This window comes from Neodiprion lecontei, chromosome 7, assembly GCF_021901455.1.
Source record: "Neodiprion lecontei isolate iyNeoLeco1 chromosome 7, iyNeoLeco1.1, whole genome shotgun sequence".
NCBI lineage: Eukaryota > Metazoa > Arthropoda > Insecta > Hymenoptera > Diprionidae > Neodiprion > Neodiprion lecontei.
This window is the reverse complement of record NC_060266.1, coordinates 23,223,067-23,243,719: the sequence shown is the minus strand read 5'-3', so window position 1 is coordinate 23,243,719 and position 20,653 is coordinate 23,223,067. Positions and strand designations below refer to the sequence as shown.

The following is a 20,653-nucleotide window of genomic DNA, read 5'->3' as shown; positions in this document are numbered from 1 at the left end:
TCTCGTAGAGAAAAACAAAAAAAAAAAAAAGAACCAAGAAGAAAGAAAGAGTAATAAAAATTTGAATAATGATGCAAAAAAAAAAATAAAAATACACATACGCACATGTGAGAACAACATGTGGTAGCGATATAATTATACGTTGGAAAATTCGTCACCGACGAAAACTTTAATCACTTGATCTCGTACCGTTACAAACGATAAATAATATATAACTACGTGTATAATAATTAATTACAAAGTATAAGGATGAAGGGGGGGGGGGGGGGGGGGACTAGCATCGAATAAAAGCTGTGACGTAACTATGCCACGCGGTGGTTGTTTGATATTATTACTGGAACTGAGCTTGGGAAATATTACATGTGACGAAGACTGGAGTTGGCTATTTATACAAGCCAAGGACTATGTACTGTAGCTTATATCGTATGCCAGTTTGTCGGTGTTTGTATGTAATGTAAAGCAAAGAAACCGATGGTCGATGATCGAGACCTACATACACACATGTATAATGAATATATATATATATTACGTCGACGTATCCATTGCCGTTGAATAAATGAATGATTAAAACATGCGGTTATAAAATATCGAAAAACATACAGTAGCAGCGACTAAATATATTCAGATTCGAAATCAGATTAAAAATAACTCGAAGGAATTGCCAATATAACGTGACTAAAACTAATCAATCATTACGAAGTAAGTTGATTCGATCAGAGCCATACCCCGTTTTATTCTAAAAAAAAATCTCGTCAAGTTATCGAAGATGAACGAAATCGCAGCTACGCGAATTTGTTTAATTAAAAAACGAGAAAAAGATTCAAGGAGGAAAAACAACTCACCACCATGTGTTCGTCCTTTCCTTTTCCCTCGTCGCCGTTCTCGAGTAAAGGAGCACTGCTACTTTTACCACCTAGTTCAATGGTCATTGGTTCTGGTTTCAACTGCAAACTGGCAGCCGACGGTGAGGACGGTGCTCTTGGTGGTGATTCGAGTAATTCACCGGAGCTCATTGAGCTGCTGACGGTTGTCGAAAGGCCTGACGATCCGAAAAAAAAAATGTAATTATAATAAACGAGATTACACCGCGAATTGGAAAGCAACTCAATCGAGGAGTCTTCGGTCCATTTTCCACGTGGAAAAGAAGAGAGACACACGATAGAGCAAGGTAAAACAAATCATCGTCCGGAGAATTTCCCAAAATGTATAAGCAAGTGGTTGGTTAATTACCGAGAGGCAGATTGGTCGGCCTGGAAGGTTTCATCCTTGGTAAGGAATCATCGAGGCCGCTGCTACTGTCGACAGCCTCCTGAGGATACCAATTGTCCTGATCCCTCGTCTGTGTGTGAACGCTTTCCCGCCTGACCCAAACATCGTCGGTAACAGCATCGAAGTACTTATCGGACCTTGTATTGACCTTCGAAGGTCTGCGTCGTATCCTCTCCCAGGTTTCTTTACGGCGACATTTGTTGTAGGTGGGTGCTGATCCGGCGAACGATTTAACAAGAAGATGATGATGATGATGATGATGATTATGAAGAACGGAACAGGCGGGGCAAGATGACGAGCAAAAACAGAAGAGGGATAGAGGTCGAAACAAAAAAGGGGTACACCAAGTAACGTGAAATATTAGGAGATCGTTATCCTCTCTTTATCTATACGGTTTTGGTCACCTTGTTACAAATTTTGACCATTGTTTGATCCAGTTGCGGTCAAAGTTACTTTAATTGCGTTATATATGCAGAGATTATGGCCACGAATAGTTGACAAGTGCTTTCGTCCACGTATGAACACCAATATTTAAGCCGTAGAGTATACGAAGTGTGTGACAACAAAGTGGCTGCCCAGACTTAGTCAAATTCGAATTCTGGTCGTAAATCGAGGAGGTGACGGGGTACTGTTATTAAATTTCCCCAAACCGCCCAGAAATAACATTACAAAGCCAAATCCCTGAAAGTCATCCTTGAATTGCACAAAAATGCTGTTTTTCCGCACGATTTGTTATGTTGTCGTTACTAACTTCAGCGTGGTAAAATTACGCGCAAATGGAATTCCTATTTTACAACATTGCATGCATAGACATAAATAAAACTACTCTACTTTCTATTTTATCCATCATACTCACGTTTGCTCAATCTGCGCTCTGTGCTTCGTGGTGGACTCGCGGTTCCAATGCCGCTTTCCAGCGGTGACGAAGCTCTGTCAGGATCGTTAACCTCCGGTGACAAGCTGCCAGACGATATTTCGTCCATGCTCTGCAAGAGGTCTTGAGAGGAGGAGGATGACCTGTTATCATCGTCGACGGTGTCCTGCGGTGAACCTGGATAAAGGGTACATTCATCCCTCATTGATCGGGAGTCGATGGTCGATTCGGCTGTTCGATGACACACGCAGGTAATTTTCCCCCTCATTTCGCGAAAAGTTCATCGAGAAACGTATCGATAAAGTTTTTCAAATCAATCGAATAAAAATCGGATCTACTCACCTCTGGGAGACTCGAAATCGCTGACCCAAGTTCCAACGCTCGAGCATCGCGAAAGCGCCGGTGACGTTTGGGTGCCAATTTCGGAACACGGGACTTGACTCTCAACGAAACTTGAACCACCGTCAGGGCAGCAGGAGGACGAATATCCGTTCCGTAGCCGGGAAAGAAGCGAGTGCATGGAAATCGGCAGCTGAATAACAAAAATAGAAAACAAATATTTTCTGATCTGTTTTACCGACATATGTGTCGGTAAAGAATGCTGCTTTACCGATACGGATGTCGGTAAGGATTACTGCTTTACCAACGGCCGTACAACGACCCGACTTACCGATCCGGACCTGGGGTTGTGTTCCTGAACAACGCACACCCTCTCGTCACGATGATCTTGCCTCCGGGAGTTCTCCTCTTCGTAATAGGCGGCATTCTCCTCGTTACATTCACTGGATAAACTGCGAGAGACTGCGGCGTTGTTCGACGCCGATCCGGAAAGACTAGAAAACTTCTTCAACTCAACAGGACTGATCTGTCTGACGTCACTGTTGGACTCCGACAATCTCTTTGCGGACAGATCGGACCTTAGACTGATCGGAGAAATAGACCTGATGTTATGTGTGAGGTGAACATTTTTTCCCGGCTTAACACTTTGATCCGCGTTATTGTTCAGAAGAATATCCTGATCCGGCAGGGAGGAAACCCTGACCAGGACAACGGTGTCCTGAAAACTTTTCGCCACAACAGACGGCTGCTGCCGTCTTCTCAACAGTTTTGAAAAGGACAACAATTTCTTGTCCTCCGTTGGCGTGACCGGCGCTGATTTCGGAGGCAGTACGAGGCTGTTCTCCAATGATTTCGACCTCGATATCATCTCGTTCGATTTACTGACTTCATTGAAAACAACGTCGTCGTATTCCGGTTGACTATCGCCGCAGCAATCATTGTCGACGAAGCTGTTACCGCAGTTGAATTTCGACGACTGATTCTGGGTCGTCCTGATCTGAAGTCTTTGAGGATGCTGAAGATGATTGGCGTCAGTTTTTCGCCGCTTATCAAAGCAAGCCTGAAGCTGTATCGGAAGACTCGTTTTTCGCCTGTAGGCGCCGTTGTACTTCGGTGGTAATTTGGATAGGTAATTATTCTTTGGTGAAATTAACAAACTGTTGCAATTCTTGCCATCCTCGCCTTCACCTTCTCTGTTATCACTTATTATTTGGCTATTAACGTCGCCATTAACACCCGCACCGTTTACTAACGGACTAGAATCTGTCTCGCGACTTCCCCCCCAACTTCCACCTTCGAGTTCCGGTTCGTCGTAGTCCGAGCTTGCGTAGCCGCAAAAATTCCTACCGATTTTCCTGTCCCTACCGATCCTGACTTCCGGTTCCAGCTTGTCCCGCGGCTCGTCGTAGTCCGAATTCAAGTGGTTCGGGCCCCTCGATAGACGGCCGTAAATCGGGGACCTTCGGCTCTTCTCCTCGCAGCCATTCGTCAGGATTCGGGGCTCGTTATTGTCCTCGGAACCGGCTTCGCTGCAGCTGTCGGATATTCCAAACTCGTGTAGAAGATCCTTGTACTCGTCCCTGTCCAATTTTTCGCCCCCCAGCACGTTTCCTTTTTTCTCTGATATCCTCGCGACCCTCGACGATCCCTCCTCTTCCTTCCTTTTGAGCTCGTCGATTTCGTTAGCGATCAGCGAGTTCAAATCGGCCAAAATATCGTCGGTCCATTCGACAGCCACGTCGTCGCGTCGTCCTTTCGACGGACTCTTCTTCGCCCCTTCGTATTCAAATCTCGATAAACCACCCCGTCGATTCGTAGCCGGCAGCGATCTCGTCCCGGAATTCCAGCTCCTGATTCCCGACGATTCGGAGATCGATACTCGCGATCGCCTCGACGGCACTGATTCGATTATCTCACCGATTTCCTCCTGCAAAATTTCACAAAAAAAAAATTGAAATTAAACGCCGATCACGGTAACTCTTGCAATATGAAATCAAATTGTTATTCAATTGAAACCGAGTTTCCCGCACCGTTGTAACAAGATATATAAGACATACGTGTTTAATATTAATTCCCGATGATTATTTTATATCGGTATATTATATTTTATTATACACCGTTTAGTTACGCTCGATCGGAGTGATAAACCGCCTCAAGCTATTCAAGCACCAGTTATTCCCGAGCTGCATCAGCTTCTAGTTATCCTTCGATTTTACACCCAAAGAAACTCTCCACACGCCGTACGTATGTTACATTTTCTACATCTGCAGTACGAATGGGATCTAACTATTTTACATCGTAGGTTGCGATTCTGGTCGCGATTTATTGAGTGCAAAATTTTAGTTAAATTATAAAAAATTATTTACATTCCTTCTTTCATTTCTGCCTCGTTCAAGCTTCCCGATCAAGTTTCAAGACACAAAAGATCTCATTTCGAAAACGATTACATTTCTCACCCCCGAGTTAAAAAATCTCCAGAATAAATCGTTCACCGTTCGCGAACTTTGTTTGCGTGTGATATTCAATCGGTATATATTTATTTCTTTAACAAAATTCACTGCGATGCAAAATTTTCGCCATTTGTGTAACCTCGCTTTATTTTACCTACACATTTATCGTTTTGTGTAAAGAAAATGGCACCGTGCACGTATAACGCGAATAATTTAAGGAACCGATTCGCGATCGATCGGGAATCGGTGTAATCAAGATCTGCTCGACGGCTTGACAGAGTCTAGGTCGATTGGGTAAATTTATGCTAATGCTCTCACAGCAGTGATCCGTATCTAGGTACGTAAGTTGAAGTTCAGACACGTGAGTTGCCTCCGGTGCTGATTTCTTTGCCTCGATCGAGAAACACACGCACACATATATGCGTATAAACGATACATCCACACGAATACATTATGTTTAATTCATTGAATGAAAAAGATCAACCGCAATTCGGAATCAATTCGATTCATTCCTTTCTTTTATCGATACTTGTGTACTTTGTATAATCAAACGACAAGTTATACATGCGCGTGTAATAACAAAAAATTCCGAGAATCGTCAAAGATATTTCTATAAAGGAACGATGATTTTCTTTTCAAAGAAGGAATCGACCAATTCACTTTGACAATTAAATTCAATTCACTTTACTTGGTATTTAAAAGCAAATTTGTTTAATATTCAAAAATTGACTGCAATTTTATCTGATATGTGTGAAGAATTATTTACCCGCTGAAATTTATTTCCAAAGACAAAAGTGAAAATCCACCGTGTAACTCTGTCGCAAAGATTCTACTTTGACTCACGTTAGATTCAATATCTCTTTGTGATACTTTTTTCAATACTTGGTCAAATTTGCGAATTTTAAAAGACTTACGATTCAGATATCGAGAGATGCGACACTCTGCGAATTTCATACGCGACTGCAGTCTCCTTAGGCAAGAAACAGCCAAACGAGTCGACAGTCTCTTTTACCACGACTGCAGAAAACGCGAAGGAGAAACGATTGCGAGATAAATAATTCGACTACTGGACTGGGGAGAAAAAACGCGAACTCAACGAGCGACGTCATAGATTAAAAAACCAAAGTTCCGGTTTAAAAAAGTTTTTCTTAATTAAAAATTACTATACTGTATATTTTGCAAATTCGTAATAACGTAAATTTTAAAAATGATTTTCCGATCCTTCGGGCAAACTCGTGAGAAATCGAATACGAAATAAAATCAGAGGTGTGATGATTATCCTCGAGTGTTTTAAATTCAAAAAAAAAAATATATATATATATATATATATAAATAAAAAAACGTCTCAGGCTTGTATTATAATCGATGCCGCGCAAAGCGAAGGTCGGATTCTACACAGAGCCGTAGCAGCAGCTTAACAGCAGCCGATAATTAACGCAAAACCTTTCAACCCAATTAACCTCACTTTAAATACAAGTTTCATTCGAGTCCGTGCAGCAAAAGAAGAAGAAGAATAAAAATAAAATGTACCGAGTACGTTACAAAAAGAGAAGAGGAAAAAAAAAAAAAAAAAACGGGCGTATAGCCCTAACCCAAATACCGTTTCGGGCAACGTTTAATTTTCGTCTATCACATTTGGACTTGGTTAGAAGAGTGGTTGCGGAAAAAGAAAAAAAAAAAAGAAGAAGAAGAAGAATTTACTAAAAGAAAAATAAACAGACACGAAAGTATGAAAATGACGGACAGACGGATGAAAGAACGACGTGAAAAGAAAAAGATTAAACAAAATTAAAAATAATTAAAAAAAAAAAAACGACGATGACGGATTACGAACTTGGCGCCGCGAGGCAAAGATCGTTATCGATTTATTAGAATAATCCGTTAATGGAAAACGGTACCTGAGAAGAATGAATTCACATTTCGTTGTTGTCTATTCTCTGCGTGTTACGCCTTCAATATCGAAGGATACGAATAAATTTTGTTCGATAATGCGGAGGAAAATTGAAAGGAAAAAACAGTGTTTGCGAAAATTGTAACACGATTTACGTGCACGATTTTAATGTTGAAATATCCTGTTTTTCTACGTCGATAGAAAGTTGGTTCTCGTTACTTATAATCGTTCGTAACTATGTTCAATTAATCATTGCGTACAGATATACGAGTACCACGTTTTTCCGCAACAACATATTTTCACGTGTGTCAATGACGGGTATGATATAGAAATTGGCCAACTCGATTGGCTGTAAAAGTGTTTCTCGTATTAAATACAAGACATGCTCGTGTTGTAAAACAATCGTGGGAATTATTTTTCCTCGACGACATAACGATCGTGTAATAGTAATAAATGAATAACAGTATTAATATGACGATAAAATCAGTGTTAGATGAAAGGGAATTAACGCTGTAATAATTTTGAAGTGTAAAAAAAAAAAAAAAAAAAAAAATAATTAAATAAAAATAGGGCCGATGTTGAAATTCCGAATTTGAAAAGTTTCGAAAGCGCAATTTTGCGAATTTTATCGTGGAGAAACTCGAAGCAAAGAAGTCGAACCTTGACGAGACGCCAAAGTTCCGAAAGGAAAAAATGCCAAAAAGCATTTTACTCTGTTAAAACTATACTTTTCGGAACATCGTTCTATCGTAACTTGAATTATCAGAATCTCGCGTACAGAAACTTTGAGCCGTCGGATTTCCGACCAATCGAAACTTCCCGTTTCCCCAAAGTTTGATCTCTTCGCTTCAACTTTCGGAGCTTTTCGAATCGGGAACTTCAACCCAGCCCCAAAAAATCACACATTTTTATCTCCCGTCCCTCAAATTCATTCCGACTGGTAACGAACGATAAGTAACGCTGTTACAAACAACGAAGAAATCTCACCAAATTTATGTATTGAAATAAACATACTCATCGAGTTCAAAGTTCGATCTGAAATGTCTAATTGTAACCAGCGACCATATATCCCATATTGAAACCGAGTTTCGCCTCGTCGGGTTTTAGGTGTTACATACCTGCGTCAAACGGTGGGATATAAAGTTGACGGAATCAATCAAACTGGCTGCAAGCAGGCAACTTCGCGTCGTAAATCATAAAGATAAGGTGTGCCTGGACTGCCCACATTAAGGTACAACATACCTACACGTAAATAAGGCGAGCCTTTCGCCCAAGTTTCAGGCGAGTGAAGTGAAACGTGCGTACACACGCACACGCATATATGTGTATATATATATTGTTATTATTATTATATATAAACACATAATAGACGCGTGTGTGTGTCAGAGAGAAACGTTGATGTATGTATTTTACAGTACGAAGCTACGGGGATAATTAATTACCCAACCCAGTCTCTAGTCATTCGGTGTAACAACAATTCCAAAACGTCCGTGCACATTACAACCACATTCAAAACTCCGTAGACACGAGAGAATTCTGACACTCGCCGCCTCGTCTACCGAGGGTTAATTTCTGTGCTGGGTTTGAAACAGACGATGATGATGATAATAACGACAACAGTGATAATGTTTGTAACAACAAACTGACTACATGTCCACTGAAATTACCGCATCTACGATGAGAAAAATTTCATTATTTTCGAACGCTTTTAATAGTTCCGATTTACTTTTTTTACAATAACAATTTTGCAAAATTATTGAAGATTTCATAGTTTTGTCAACTTTATCCTTTTCGCTGAATCGTCAAGTTTCCATATTCATATAAACCGTGAAGCGATTCAGATTTCAGCGTACTTCGATATGATTATTTATTTGTATTTTATTTCTTCTCTTCTCAACAAATTGCGTCGTGCGTGGACAAAAGTAAGATTCAAACGTTTACAAAATCTGTTTTTTCTTGTTGTGGGGTTTTTTTTTTTTTTTCGATCATTTTCGTACTGTCGAAATTCATTTTCACATTCAGTTGTAGAGAATCGTAATCGATTGTTTTTTTTTTTTTCTTTTTCCGTGGACCGAGGAGGCGAAGAAATTAACACATTAAAAGAAAAGGCAAAACGTTGTAAAGTAAAACACAAAACATCCTAAATATCTGAACGTTTCAACAGTTTCACCGTAATCGCAATTCTATTCGCAATTTCAACAAGATGTCGCAAATTTGACAATGTATTCGTATTCCAAAAAAATCATAGCGTATACAAAATTATTCCAAAATTATCAATCCCGCGGATCAATTCAATTATCTTTAACACAAGTTTTCGTAACGATTCGTGATGAAGAAAAATCGTCATTTCGTAATAAAACTAAACATGCGCGTATATTTTTGCAAGCTTAGTTTTCTAAAAATCATTGTAAAAATAAGAAAATAGCGAATCTTTCCAAAAGTTTCGTTACGGCAACGTTGCCAGGTTAAACCTCGTTGAAAACCATCGTTTTCCACGTCAATGTTAAATTCAACCCGCGAACTTTGACCCTGTCAATTATTATTTCTCGTATAATTAGGCGTCCAAGCCATGCCATGTATGTATATAATAAATTGTACACCATATCTAACAGTTTAATAACTGGCAATATCAACCTCTGTTAATTAAATTCCCTTGCGTTCACTTGATTGTAGAAAAGCTCGAGTACGTTTCCGAGCCGAAAACACCGTATATTCGTAATAAATTGTCCCGCGTCAGGTTCGGTTAGCAATAATAATTAGCCGGGGGGCTAATTGAACATCGGAAAACGTTGGTAAATAATTAATCGGCAGAACAACAAACGACACGTGGTTTGGATAAACAAAGTTTGCGTATAAATTTATACACACTGTTCAACGATCATCGGATCACGTAACGCGCAATGACGTAGATTGGCCGATATTATCAAGTGGTTAAAAAATCCTTAGCGGCAGCGTTGCAACTGCACTGAAATGGGAAAAAGAGAAGCGAAGAGAAGAGAAGGGAACAAGGAGAAATTAAAGAGGGGGAAAACGGCAAGGCGTGAATAAAGCAACGAGCCAATGCTGTCGAGACGCCAATTATGGATCGAATCGAGAGAGTATCGCGAGATTCCAAATTGGATCAAGATCTTCCGAAGCTGAATCTCGATCGCCGCGTCATCCGCGTGCTGTTTGTTTGTTTGTCCGTGTGTTTGTTAAACGTTTCGTTTTCAGCAACAAAAAGAGAAAGAGAGAGAGAGAGAGAGAGAGAGAGAGAGAGAGAGAGAGAGAGAGAGAGAGAGAGAGAGAGAGATTCCGATCAGGAGAAACAACGTATCGCGGATCACGCGTGTGGATGTAATAATATATTCATGCAATTTGTCTAAATGCGCTTGCTTCAAAGGCGTATGATAAATATACGACAAAGATTATTGCGTTGCCTAGAAGCCGCGCATTCGCGAATGACGGACTAATTTTATCTTATTTTTCAGTACTACGTCTACAACATTGAATCTACAGTTGGACGAGTTTTTGGAAATTTATATAAATTTATATAGATTTTTAGTATAAATTTGTATAACCTGTATATTTTTTTGTTTTAAACACAATTTCTAAAACAACCTTACTTCTGATATGTATATACGACACTGAGGCCAATTGACCCAAAAATAGTAAACGAAAGAAAAATAACAAATAGAAAAAAATATCACCTTCAAAATATAATTTAAATTTGTTTCATTCAATAGAATGTAACCTAAGGTTTAGTCGATTTTTTTGCCATGGGTTATTTTTGTCGCGAGTTATTCGAATCCGGGTTATTCTTGTTTGCGTTATTTCTGTCATGGGTTATTTTTAATCACAAGTTATTATTATCAGAGGTTGTTTTTGTCCTGAGTTACATTTTTATTTGGTTACCTTTCTTACGATTATTTTTGTTTCGGGTTATTTTTGTCCTTGGTTATTTTTATCTTGGGTTATTTATTTCTCGAGTTATTCTTTTTTGGGTTATTTTTTTATTTATTTTATTATTCTTATTTCGGGTTATTCTCTTCGTAAGCTATTTTTATCACAATTTACATTTGTCTCGGGTTATTTTCGCCCCGAGTTATTTTTATCTCGAGCTATTCTTGTTTTAGATTGTTTTTGAGTGAGTGTTTTTTTTTTTTCCCCCCCACCGAATTATTTCACGACAGCTTATTTTTACACGGTAAATTCATAATTCGCATTATCCAATTTCTTTACTCCAGAGATGTAATCGAAAGATCGTCACAGCAGTTTCGTTCAGAATAAATTACTCGAATTGTAATCCAATTATCAATTTCGACACTTGCGTGATGTGACAGCGATCAGTTACGACAGCGATACGGATACAATAAAGTAATTTGATGAAATTTCATAGAGCTGACGCGTCATCTTCGACCATTAATCATTCTCAGATTGATCGTCTAGATTGAAATTAACATTAAGTACATATTTACTCGGTGAAATATATCATGTGTATATATATGTGTGTGTGTGTATATATATATATATATATATATATATATATATATATATATATATATATATATATATGATATATAAGCATGTATAGACAATTAGAATAGTAGTCTCGATCATCAGCCACGCGACATTTGAATCAATCCTCGAAACTCATTGTCGGACGGTATTATTCAAAGTATATTAAAAAGATCAGAATCATCGCGATTCAAATCTCTGCAGTAACAACGCGTAATTATGCTTAATGAATATTATGCAGCTATATTTATCAAGCGTTCAACTTCGAGACTTGGTTTTAATGCATTCAGTCTACTGACATACGTGATTGCTGTTTCTTTATTCTTCTTCTACAGGATATTACCAAAAATATCAACCGTCCACTATAACGATAATAATAATAATAACAATCACTATACGATAGTGATCGATCTTAACATAACTCGTGTAAAAATAATTTGTCATGAAAAAAGAAAAATAAAAACCCATGACAAAAAATTAAAAAAAAAAAAACAAAAAAAATTGACGAAACATTAAAATTTCATTGAATTGAATTAAATTTAAACTAAATTTCGAAAGTGACAAATTTTTTTCATTGGTTATTTTCGTTTGGCTTCTTATTTTTGCAGTTTTTGATTCGGTTTTTAGTTTTCTTTCTTTCTTTTTTTTCTTTTTTTTCTTTGGGTAAGGATTTTTTTTATACCCTGTTGTAGAAATGCGGTAAATTTAATTTCTCGACGAGGAGAAAATAATTGATCGCGCATTTCTTCTTCTTCTTCTACTTCGTGCATGAGAGATTCGAATCGCGATCGCATTTAGTAAAACAACTTCGAAACGGTTACGGTACGTGAAAATCGGATCGGAATCGACGATCGATAAATATATATCATCTCAGATTCGGTTGGTATTGTAAAGTATTACGTACCCAAACCTTATCCAACCCTACATGCAGCCATGTTGAAAGAAAAAAGAAACCGGCCCCCGGAACAATGGGCGCGGAAAAAAATTCAAGCAGATATATTATACGTAACATATATATATATATATATATATATATATATATATATATATATATATATATATATATATATATATATATATATATATATGCAATGCAATGGCGATGCATGCATGCAACGAAATGTCTCGCATGTGGAGCTTGAGAATTTTTTATTTCATGTTTTTTTTTTTTTTTTTCTTCATTCCGTGCCCTTTTTTACACCGTCTCGCCTTCAAATTGTTATACTCATATATTTATAGTACGTCGTTTCGCTGTCTCATTAAAAATTTGGTGATAAATTTTCGATAAAAATCTCCGCAGCACGATGCATGAATTTATCCACATAGGCCATTCCATGCCAACTCAACCTGGGTTCGACCCTTGACCTCGATGATTCGGCTAAAGATTTTTTACGCCATTGTTTTCACTCTCGAAGGCACTACATTTTATTTTTTTTTTCTTTTTTTTTATTTTTTCAAACTTTCTCGAATCGATTTAAGGGTAGCTACAATTTTTCAAAACCAACACATCGATCAACGCGATTTGAAAATCTGAAATATATTATATATAAATGAAATATCCGCTTGTTTAAAAATTCGTTATCGCCGTTCTTCTGCAACTATTTCTCGATACTTTTATAAATTTTCACCCCCCCCCCCCCCCCCCCCCCCCCCACCACCACCAGCAAAAATTGCGCGAGTGAAACTCTGCAAAACTCATTGAGCATTCTATCGGTACGACTTTATACACGCCGCAAGTATTCAAGTAAATGTAGAAGCGAAACGACGACAACGACGACGAGATCGGAGAGGCTCTTTCCTAATACGGTAAGTTGGCTTGTTTGCTGGCTGAACTGCACACGCCGGAAGGTTTTATACTCTCGCAAGAAGATCCGCAGCGGCAGAAGCAGAAGCATCAGCATTGAGTAGACGACGATGTAAAACGCACGTTTCAGCAGCTGAACGATAATGATAAAACAATTCGCGAGTCGCGTGTTGTATAATTAATTGACGATACGCGAGCGGAGAAGGGAGAAGAAAAGTGTTGGTAAAACGTAACAGCGAGAAAATAAGGATTCGATTTTGTAATTTGTCTTGAATTGTTGAAAAGCAAAGTGTTGGAAAAAATTACACGCGATTTCAAATCGAAACTTTGTCGTAATTATATGCTCGTGTTTAAATTCGTTCGAATTTTGATGATGAATATTTCGGTGGTTCGGTAAAGCTGAATTATTTTATACAGTCTTGTTTTTTTCTTCTTCTTCTTCTTCTTCTTCTTATTCTTATTCTTATTCTTATTCTTATTCTTTTTGTTCGTCATGTCGCAATTAGTGCGTGATATAACGACGGCTAACGACCTCTCGAATAAAAGAACGGAAATCGAGCCTCGTTATTACAAAGACAATGAATGGTAGAAACTCGCCTGGCAGCAATGAACGAATCAACGAATAAACGAATGAACGATAACTATCCACGGACGAAAAATAATCAATGATAACAATTGCGTTCAAGGTATAAATTGTACAAGGATCTGGAGAAAAATAATTGATATTATTATAAAATAATTCCTTCTAACCACACAAGTAAGAGATATGTAATCGATCCTGAATCTCGACTTTTTCTCCCTCTCCTTGTTTCTACGACTCCATTCATCGTCTCTCGACTTGTTACGCGACGGGATACGCGTAGGCATAAAAATGAATGAAAAAAAGTAGCAGTTTCCTTGAATATCGACCGAGTAGAGAGGCTGAAGCTCGGAACGTGCAATGCAACGAATTTCCGGTAGCTCGCGCCATCTCGTTCGCTTTACGGGAGACGATAATTCCGAGACTCAACCGCTGGTATAAAATAAGTGGTGAAAGAAAAAGCGGGCGGCCTGTAAACGATGGACGATAAATGAACAGAGGAGGAAAGAAAACTAGTCGGAATCGTCAAATAATTAGAAAGCTAAAGTAAGTAAGAAAATGACGTGCAGTTTTACGCGGCTCGACATTTTTAACGTAATTTAATTTTTCATATAATTTAATATCATTATTATCATCAATTATTATTTTGGATTTTCAGCGAACGGTAACGAATTTGTCGAAAGAAAAGTAGAAAGATAAAAAAAAAATAAATAAATAAAAATAAAAAAACGTTCAAGGATTCAGAAATGTTGGAGGAAAAAGAGAAAGAGCAGAAAAAAAAAAGGTTGAAGTTTGTAATAATTTGCATATTTTTTATAATTTTCTTTTTCTAACGATCGTTGTTATTCGCAACTATATTTCGGTTGGTTATCCTTGAAATGAATCAAGTGAACGGTACCGAATTAAGAACTGTACAAAACGGAAAATAAAAGGAGTAAAAAAAAAAAAAAAAAAACCACTTTCCAGGATTCAAAAATGTTGAAAGAAAAAGGAGAAGAAAAAATAGTTGGAACTTTCAAATCGTTTGCATCTTTGCTTCGTTTTCTTTTTTTTTTTTCTCACAATCGTCATTGCTCGCGAATATCTTTCGATCGATTGTGTCATTCGGACAAATTAAGCGAACTGTACCGAAGCAAGAACAGTGGGGAAAAAAAAAAAAAAAAAAAAAATCAATTACTACAATCACGCGTTATCGTTAAAAAAAATTTTTATACTGACCTCAAGTTTTCTTTAAATCGATAAAATCGTCGTTACGTTACAACTTCTGACAATCGCAACTTCCGCCAATGCGTTCAATTTCGGATATTACGGATTTATAATAATATCTCTTCGTTGTCGACCGTCGAGACTGCGCGTCTTTAAAATCGTCTGCTGGTCATCCAGCATCCCTTTTCACCCACCATTTATTTCTCTCTCCTTCTCTCTCTCTCTCTCTCTCTCTCTCCCTCTATCTCTCTTCAACAACATGCGAAGCTAAAGCCTCTGCAGGATCGCGACAGATTTCTCCGACAAGTCTCGAGGCTGAGACGACAAAAACGAGATGCCTAATGGAAGTTGCATTCCTAAAGAGACGCGTGCACGCATTTTAAGTGCGCATTGCGCGCGGTAAGGTAAACAACAACAACAACAACAACAACAACAACAATAATAATAATAATAATGATGATAATAATGATAATGAAAATATGCAAGAAAATTTGAAAATAAAACGTTGAAACAAAAGCATTACGAAGATGATTCTACTACCAATTTCCGAAAATATTAGCTTGAAAAAGATACAACGAGTCAAATTTTATTAAAAAAAAAGTATCACTTTATTCCTAGTACGATGAAAAAGAATTTAAAAAAAAAAAAAAATAAATGTACATGAACTCAAAATTTGAATCACAAAAAAGTCGAATTGTTGAAATGTATTGTCGATAAGTGATGTACGCCATTTGAATTCTTTGAAAATCCAACATTCTTGATTGAAATTTACGATTTCCATAAAAGTTTCATGTTTCTTCTGTGCTTGTGTCGATGGAAGCTTGGAATAATTTATACATCGCAACGGAATTGTTTGAGAATTATTTTACGAAATTTAGTCAACAAGGAAAAACATTCAGACGTGGAGAATTGTAAGGCATGATCTCGGAATAATTTTACCGTGTGGAAAAATATTTAAATCGAGTATTAGGATTCAATTTTAGACGTAGAAAAGTTTGAATAACGTACGCAAATCGTTATTTATTAACCTAGTGACTGGTTACTCAAATTTGATCATTGTGATTCCGGAGTGACTAGAACATCCTTTTTCAGAAATGTATAATTAGCGTTAAATTTAGTAAAATTATCGTAAAAAATCTTTTCGAAACGGTCGGCAACGTCTACACTTCAACGTATCGTTGAAAAGATCATTGAAAAAAAAAAAAAAAAAAAAAAACTTGATACGGTCATAAGCTCTGTGTTAAAAATCCAATTTTCAAAAAATACTTTCTCGTCTCTTCGGCCGGTAATTTTAAACACAATCGACTGTATTATTCGAAAGTGAGTAAGTTCGGTGATGTGAAAACAAGAATAAAATGTATCACGCAACAGATGTATTACATATTTTACGAACGAATAAGAAAGAGAGAAAGAGAAAGAGAGATTGGCGTGTCCGCTGTTGCGCAATAATTCGTCATTTCGTTACATAAAGAAGGATATCATACAACGTGTATGCAAGTGTGTTGTTTCTTTCTGCAATTGTCCTTGGATTCATCGTGAAACATTTGCAGCATACGTACGTATGTGTATGTATACAATATATACCATACACATGTAATATCTGTCTATGCATGTAAAACAGTATGCATATTCGCGCGTTATTTACAGCGATATGTCATCGCAATTACACATAACCGAAGAATATCTCGAGGTATTATGCATTTGTTGGTAATTTTTTTCACGTTTTTTCTATGATCGGCGATACTTGAGCAGCAGCGGCAGCGTCGAAACGTTCGTTAAAATTCAAAGCAAAATCGTAATTGCAACATTGCAATTGATCACAATTAATTATCATTATAATGAAACTGTTTGTACGTAAAAATTGTAAACTCTTCGAAACTTTTGACCTGTTAATTATTACAAAATATATGTACATGTATCCTGAGTTGAGAGGAAGAAGACTTTCTTTTGAAAGAAAGAAGAAAGAAGGTCGAAGGTTAGTCAAATTTTGTTTTTTTTTTTTTTTTTGATGAAAATTAATTACCGTTTCGGGAACAATACGGAAATGAAAATTAGCTCGAAATCTTGTCAGATCGAAGTTCAACAAACGAATAAAAGGCAACTTCCTTAATCTGTCTCTTCTCTAATTACAACTGGAGCGATAAAAAAATTCATTGCTAATCTACATACAAATCTCTTTCAAAACAATTAATTACATCGCTTCCTGCGTTTCAACTCGCTTCAAACGTTATTGTTTAAAAAAAAAAAAAATTTACTATATTCGTTCCATTTCACCAATTTACGATGTCTGATTTTATTTTAAAAGACTGTATTCATTTACAACAAATCTGCCACATTTCTTAAACGATATTCAAGGTATTTCAAACGGAGCATCGATATCATCTGAGCTTTAGTTTTATAATTCAAGCAAGTATATATACATATATATATATAGAGCTGCACGGCTGTGCTGGTAGCCCGTTATAACAGTTAGCCAACCAAGTTCTAATCGGTCAATTTGCCGCACGATTTTCTACAGCGTTGCGTTGCCGCTGCTTCAAGGCAGGCAAGGAAGGCGGGCAGTCGATATATTATAGATTATACAGGTATAATAAAGCGACACTGGCTCGAGTTACACACACACAGACACGTCAAACAAAATTATACGTAAGTACAGCGTACGATTAGCCCGCCAGGAGCAGGTGAATCAACAACAACGGATAAACAGAAGTAGAAAAATAGAAGCAGAAGAACAGAAACTGAAAAACAGAAACAGATAAAGAAACAGAAACCCTGATAATATCGAAAACGATGTTTTTTTTTCATTATCACGACGCACTTGAAAATTAATATAGATTGCAATATTGTCCAGAACGAAACAAATTCGATCGTTCAGAGGTATCCTTTGGAAATGTGTTACAGATTCGCTTTGCCGAATGTGAGACGCCGTAATGAGCAAATGTTGAAATATTAATTACCCGATTACGTTACTCTGACTTTTTTTTACTTTTTTTCCGCGTTCATCAAACTGTGCCAAAATTGCACGATTGATTAATCGGTCGATTCAGAATACAGGAAAGGGAGAAGAAGGAAACGAAAAACAGGCAAAACGACGAATCCGATCGTTCGTATAATAATAATAATAATAATAATAATGATAATGATGATGACGAAAATAATAATAATAATAATAGTAATAAAGTAAGTGCGTATAGGAAATTAAAACGTGGATAGATAGAAGATTGAAAGAAATGAGAAAAAAAAGGAAAACAACATTGACAATATTATTAAAAACCCATAAGGTGATTATGAAAACTGTATAATGTGTGAAGAAGAAAAAGAAAAATTGACACATTTTCACGAGGTTCAAGTTAGTAACTTTAACGTAAAGGAACGTTGTTGAGGGAAAAAAAAAAAAAAAATTCAATACTTTGCAATTTTATAACGGTTTTAAAAGAGTTGGGTTTTTAAAATATTGGCACGCGATGCTTTGTTGCGGTTTTTATAAATTTCCGACAATCCTGAATTTGGAAAATTAACAAACAACAAAAAAAAAAAAAAACTATCTCTCCTAAATATACATCGTTAACGCTAACGTCACCGACATCGAACCCACACATTTTTCTGATCCGAATTTGCAATAACGGATCTTAGAGTGCGGTGCAGACTCCATCGGCGATCAACGAGACGACGAAGTGCAATAAAGCCGTGCATTTATTGCACACGATAGTGAAAGGTTGCCAGAGGGGTGTTCTTCTCTCGGTCAGATCTGAGAGACCGTATCACGCCTCCTCCTCCTCCTCCTCATTTCCTGCTGCAGCTGGTGCACCTGGCTTTCGTATTAATCTTGCAATTTGTTAACTCGGTGTAATAACTAATACGTGCAATTATATTCCGCACCCACGCCGCCGCCTTCAAATTATGGTTTACATGTGTATACAGGGTGTCCCAATTTAAAAGACGCGGTACCCTCGATCACTGTTGCTATTTAACGCTTGTGCGAGAATAAATTGACGTTAAAGCCTTGTTTAACTAAAAAAAAAAAAATTAACAAGATTTCGGTTCGGAAGCTACAAAAGAAACAAGTGATTTGAAAAAGAAGTGTGAAAAATCGAACTGAATCTACGAAATACAAATTCATGTTATATCCGATTTATCTCACTTTTACGCTTCTGGTTTAGAAGCTACGGTCGAAACAGTTAATTGAAAATTTGTGTGCCGGGGTAGAGTTTTATAAGTAAATGCACGCATGCAGGTGCGATCGATTAATTATTTACGTTCGTATTTAAATGCAGACGTAAAGACCGCGCCAAGGAACGAATTATAAGCGATACGACGATACATATTTACACCTAAGATCCTTCATTTCGTTTCAAGACACCTACCATATTTTACTGAATCAATATTATTACCTACTCGTCGCTTTTTAACATTCACAAATATCTATTACACGTACACGGTGTATGTGTAATAATTTTCCTATCTAGGTTATTACAATATGCATCCATACATGTATATGTTTATATATGGATGCATATTTTGTGTGTGTGTATATATATATCTTGTGTGAAAATAAAGCCTGAGGAAAAAGAGGACGAAGGGTTCTAAAATTAAATCTGTGTACAAAACCAATTATAGGTTATACCGTAAAATCTCTCTTGATGGTAAAAAAGACGACAAAATGAGCCGCAGCTCGCGTATCATTAATATTAATATGAATATATAATATATATACGTATATATACGTATGTGTTCATGCATATTGAGGTACAGAATTTCATGGGATTCGTAGCAGGGTGTCAAATATCAAATTAAACTACGAAACATACATTATTTTATCGTCATCATCATCGTCGTCGTCATCGCGTTTAGTTGTGTCGACTAGAGGAAAGTGGAACGTTGTACGTGACTAACATGCATACATATATGCACACATATGCAAAGGTGGGACAGCAACAGGTGGGCAAACCGCTGAATAAATAACTATCGGCTTGTTGTTGTTGTTATTATTATTATTAACATCATCATTATTGTACCTGTACAACAGCTCCGGGGAAAGCTTGATTCGTAATATATTTGAAGATTACAAAAATATGTGTAATTTGCAGTTAACCTGACGTATGGTTTAAAGCGGATGATGAAAAAAAAAAATTATTATACCGTGGAATAATTTATGTATACATTGTTCCACGTACCAGCAGGTTCGCAAATAAATTCACGTGTGTGTATAGTTTGTTGTTTTTTTTTTTTTTTTTTTTTCCTCTTGTCAAATAGATAAACTGTTACTGTGATGTTATTTTTATTGATTAATAATGTTACCACGATATATGCAAGGAATTAAACATCGTCGAATCAATATCCTGTTCCACAAGTATGTGTAATCTTGATTTTTGTTTCGCAAACGATTTTTTTTCGAAATATACCGTATATTGGATAATTAATCAAGTATGCGAAACAGGGATAAAATATTCTGACGAATTCGATTGCAGCAATTCATTTTGTAGAATTATTATTCTCGCATTGCTAGATGAACGCAAATTTCGGAGAGAGAGAAAAAAAAAAAGAATAAAATTTAACTAAATTTCCGAAACATGTCCGAAACATCAAAAAATCGTTCCGGAATCTTTTTATTTGCTCAAACGAAGACGTTTTGAATATATATATTCATATATTTTTTTTTTTTTTCTCATTTAAAAGTAGATTGATTTACGTAAACGACTAGCTGGAAAAGTGTTAAGTTTTCTCTTACCGTTAAATGTTTCGT

At 36.8% G+C, this 20,653-nt stretch overlaps 1 protein-coding gene across 5 annotated transcripts in view; it reads right to left on the bottom strand.

The window, feature by feature from the left end:
- Positions 1 to 20,653, bottom strand: part of LOC107218335 — a 142,586-nt gene that overhangs the window by 98,414 nt on the left and 23,519 nt on the right. For 3 of the 5 annotated variants that reach the window (XM_046744593.1, XM_046744592.1, XM_046744595.1), the window contains exons 4-8: positions 2,814 to 4,409; positions 2,486 to 2,675; positions 2,126 to 2,374; positions 1,231 to 1,482; positions 843 to 1,039 (exon numbers count right to left, since the gene is read on the bottom strand). In XM_046744593.1, the coding sequence (XP_046600549.1) occupies positions 843 to 1,039; positions 1,231 to 1,482; positions 2,126 to 2,374; positions 2,486 to 2,675; positions 2,814 to 4,409 (2,484 nt within the window). The remainder of the gene's footprint in view (positions 1 to 842; positions 1,040 to 1,230; positions 1,483 to 2,125; positions 2,375 to 2,485; positions 2,676 to 2,813; positions 4,410 to 20,653) is intronic. The other 2 variants (XM_046744594.1, XM_015656171.2) reach the window with 2 other exon arrangements.